The sequence below is a fragment of the Pristiophorus japonicus genome, chromosome 3 (genome assembly GCF_044704955.1).
Source record: "Pristiophorus japonicus isolate sPriJap1 chromosome 3, sPriJap1.hap1, whole genome shotgun sequence".
Classification (NCBI taxonomy): Eukaryota; Metazoa; Chordata; class Chondrichthyes; family Pristiophoridae; genus Pristiophorus; species Pristiophorus japonicus.
The window spans coordinates 119,400,463-119,405,166 of record NC_091979.1 but is presented as its reverse complement, the minus strand read 5'-3'; the positions used below and the strand labels follow the sequence as shown (position 1 = coordinate 119,405,166).

The 4,704-nt window shown below is 36.1% G+C and overlaps 1 protein-coding gene across 1 annotated transcript; it reads right to left on the bottom strand.

Annotated features, from left to right (window-relative positions):
* On the bottom strand, positions 1-1,963 carry hoxd11a (homeobox D11a). Its single transcript, XM_070874753.1, has 2 exons — positions 1,227-1,963; positions 1-664 (listed from the first exon to the last, which is right to left on the bottom strand). Exons 1-2 carry the CDS (start codon positions 1,882-1,884, stop codon positions 432-434), a joined length of 891 nt encoding a protein of 296 aa, XP_070730854.1. The 5' UTR covers positions 1,885-1,963; the 3' UTR covers positions 1-431.
* Between the last annotated feature and the right edge of the window lie 2,741 nt (positions 1,964-4,704).

The following is a 4,704-nucleotide window of genomic DNA, read 5'->3' as shown; positions in this document are numbered from 1 at the left end:
ATTCTGGTTAGTTTGGCTATTCATTGACTAAAAACAACAAAAGAAAATACTATATTATCTGATTGACCCGTCGCTGTGAACGAACGATTGTTCCATTTCAGCCCTCTATTACCCCGGTTTATTGTTTAAATGAGCACACTGCTCCTTTTTGCCCTGAATATCTCGTAGAATCAAACCTCTTCCGTTGGAATTGAATAACACAAAGGCTGAGGTAAAAATGTTCCTTGATAAACATTACGCCCATGTTTCCTGTACAACCGTGTCACCTTAAATCTGATTCTTCGTCAATCGTAATGAGGACAGTCTGGTTTCCACATAAGAACAGCAAAACTGTTCCCTAATTCTTGCAGTCCCTCCTTGTGTAAATAAATATTGACTAAGGCAATGGAGGGGTGGTCGAAGAGAGTCCATCAGAGTGAGCTGTATCATAGTCACAATAAAGGGTTACCAGTAAAAAAGTGCAGACGGTCTCTGCTAAGTTTCTTTTCTTTCATTCTTCGATTCTGGAACCAAATTTTGACTTGTCGGTCGGTGAGGTTTAACATTCTCGACAACTGCAGGCGTTTTTCTTTGTTTATGTAAACATTGAAGAAAAACTCTCGTTCAAGTTCCCGGATTTGATATTTGGTGTAAGGACATCTTTTCTTTCTGGATCGCAGAGCAGCTGATGGAAATATGTTAAAAGATATTGTTACACATTATCATGTATCAACAGATGTCTTCTTAATTTCTTGTATTTAGTTAAACTAAACGTGAAATGATGCAAAAAAAAATTCAGGATTGACTCTTCTAATATACCCTGATAGCACTATTTATTGCTTAATAAAATGTTTTAATGAATACATTTGAATGCATTTTCTATTACTAAGTTTGTTTTGTTTATATACATATTGAAAGCAACAACAGCAGAATAAAACATCAATTAAATCTTGCCTTGTTGGTATGAACGAAAAGTATTTGCAATGAATAGAAACGGAAATACCCTTCCATCAAATTGCAATGACATTACTGAAATCATCGCAGAAAGTTAAAATCGACTATTCGTGCTTTGGCATATTCAAAAAGCCCACCTAAACTGATTTCCCATCGTAAACAACCTTTACAACTTTAAAGCAGATCTTATAGGGTATATAAAATCCTTCATCTGCTTATAAAATTTCACATAAAATTTGTGAGACAAAATGTGTTGGCCCTGTATCCTAACCCCGCGTTACGACTGCACCTACTGGATAGGCTGCTTTTCTCGGCCGCACTGTTACCGGAGGACTCGACGGTGCTCTTTTCGATTGTACTTTCTTTCTCCTGGCCGGAAGAAACTTTATCAGATGCTGTGATACCCTGGCACGTAGACAAAGACTTTTCGGTCAACTGTTCATAATTAGAAGAGTCAGAAATCCCATAGGCTCTATCAAAAAATTGATCAAAACCTTGAGGAAGTATTCCATTCCTGCCAACTGTGGTGTAGAAATTGCAAGATGGATTTGAGCTTCCACGCTGACTGTATACAGTATCATTTTTAAACAACATTCCCGTCCTGGTCGGAGGCTGGATATAGTCCCTATGCATTATTTCTTCTGCAGAGCAATAAGGAGCAAAGTTGCCCCTGTAATGCCACTTAGTCGGATGTTCTAACCCGTAATCTCTGAACGACACTTCTCGGACAGGTTGAACCGGGGCTAAATTAGAGGAATAAGGAAATGTCATTTGGCAAGAAGTGGTCTGCGGTAAAAACGTTGACACTGACGAGAAATCTGGGGCTGAAACATAGTACGTGCAGTTGGGTAGATACATACTCGAGGTGCAGCTACTGCGTTCTTCAAACTCAGTCATGTTTTGTTTTCGGGGTTGCGAGGACGAATTATCAGGATTGATGGCGTTAAACATGCTCCATCTATTCTACTCTAAAGGCGTATGAACGGGGTCCGCGAAAGAAAAAAAATTGGAAACGTAAGCTGACGTGCAATTCATCTTGATTGATTCTAAGGGTAAACGAGTCATGTGATCCAATGTAGAAATTACCATATATCAGTTTTGGTCATTAAGATCCATCCTTAGGAACTCTTAGGCAATACTCTCGAAATGAGCCTATCGGCTTTCAGGCGCTGCAAGGTAGCTGTGTTTCTCTCCCAGTGCCAAGGATTTGTGCTCTGACTAAGGATAAAGCAAACACTATAACAAATAATTTAATTTACACAACATAGTCTGTCACAGGTGCCTTTCTATTTTTGGAAACTTGAAAAACATCACTGGTGTTTCATTAGCTGTCGAGTTCATATTTATAAAATAAAGACATATTCTGCCAAACAGGCAGAATGTAAATTTTATATTTTAAATATTACAGCATTCCACGGCCAGCAAAGAGGATTTCCAAGCAATTTTGTGTTAGTGAACAGAATTACAAGATACAGACTAAACTATACTTCAAGGTCGGATTGATGTATGAACAAAATTGTTATTATGTCTCATAGTAAGGAACTTAAGTGAAATGTGCCTAATAAAGTAAAGGACGATAATGGTACTATTCACTTACGTATTTTGAACACAAATGATTTCTAGTCTTTCCCTTCAATTTATAATATCGAGGTTAGCATATCCTAGTGACAAGAATATGCAAATGCAAAAGCCATTCCCCACTGCCTAGCTTATTACGTTACGTCCCCAAAACTACTTTTCTTCATCAAAAACTTAGGATTGTATTTATAAATATATATATGTATATTATTGTTTACATTACGCAAAGTAACCGTCCAGTCACCTTGTGAATTTAACGCCATATTCAGTATAAACCATACATATGTAAATTAAACAATATGTTGAAGTTTAATGCTTTGAGAACTGCAGCACCACTTCTGTACTAACATCGGAATATTTAAATTATTCACAAAATACCAGGCTTGCTCGATGTATAATTTTCTCATTGTAATTTCAAAAGTTCATATTCATGATTTGCATAAATTGAAAATACATATTTGCAAATAAAACGTGTATTATGGAAGTTGGAAAGTGATTTCGGTACTTTAAGAATTAAAACGGGCTCATTGCCGAGTTATTCCGTAATCTTTCCCAATCACAGAACTTAGATCATTCTTTTCCAGATAGATTAATTTGCATGAAAGTATGCTTCCTTTTGAAAAGTGCTTGAATCTACATATGTGGACTTACGCTGCCCTTTTAAATGAAGATCAGACAAGCGAAAGTAAATCCAGCGGATGCGTGAATGCAACTGTTAAATCCGAATTGATTTAAGGGGAAAAGAGCTTCACGGGGGAAAATATTCATATTTAATTATGCGAAAATTTATATTCCTGTTTATATTTACTTTTATACACTCGTCAAAGAACACGTGTCATTATCCATACGACCAAACATCATGCACTTGTACAATCAATATTTGTTTACTTTTGTCAGATTAAAATACACCATTTATTATATCTGTATCTAGCCGATTATATCAAGATTCTGTATAATCAACTGGCGCAATCTGAGGATAAAGCCCAGGTTCTACTTCCCCGAATGAAAACATAATGGAAACGTATGTATTGTTGCTTATAGAAGAAACAATCTTTTGGCAGTAGAGTGATTTTCCTAAAATATAGATTCAAATAAATAATTTGAAAGCAACAAATGCGTTGAATTTAGATTCGATTTGCTCAGCAGCAAACTTGAACACACATATATAAAATGTGATATCCGGTCGATGTCAGCATAAAGCATGTGACAATGTATTGTTTTAATTAGTGAGAACCAAAACGCAGTGTTGTCTTTGTGCATTGTAAAATAATAGTTAACCTCAAATTAAATCAATGATTGAAATCTCTTAATGTCACATAACTGAGTGATCTAGACTGTCGTCGGTGGTCACTGATACAGGAAAATAAGGCAAACCCACATTAAACTGTGGAACAGGGCGTCGAGCATTGTTCCTGCACAATAATTTGAAATCCGACACGCCTGGCTTACAGAAATTCATGCATTTTTAAATCTTGTTTTGGAATATAATATTTCATTTGTGTAATTAATAAAAGCGCCATCGATGTATGTTCTGTTCATAGATTATAGACTTCGCTTAAATATGCTTTGGTTATAATATAATAGTTGCTAAACTTAAATGCACTGGCATTGGTCTGGATGTAATTTCCAAGAATTAATTGCTACAAAAATACATATTAGTGCAAACTGGATATCACATAGCATTAGCCAATGGTATTAAAAGATTCAGTTCAATAATGTAGCAAAAGCCGTAAATAGAAAAGGAATTAAAGTGTCCTTTGTTCTCGTCTCGTGTTCAGATGACCAGTTCGGCCTGTTTTGAGTACTAATTGTCGACAAATACCTAACAAGCAGCTTAACGTTGATGAGGAATCAAAGGCGATTTTTTATACTAAACTAAGAGTTTTATAGTATATAAGTTAGGATCATGATTCTCTTACATACAGACAACAAAGGGCGATGTACGAAGCAAGTATGTCGGACGTATTTTTTTCTAACGCAATTCTTCAAGTCGAGGATCTGCTGTTTCACGTTCAGGTTCCAGGCAAAACTTTAGCTTCTTTGTTTTTTTGCATTGCACGCAACATAAGTATTTCGAATGTGAAAAAAAATCTCATTGGTCAAGCAAAGTCCACGATCAGTTGGTATGTTAGACTTGTGCAATCCAAAAAGAGACACTAACTTGACCTTAACTTTGTTATGGCGCCCCCAGTA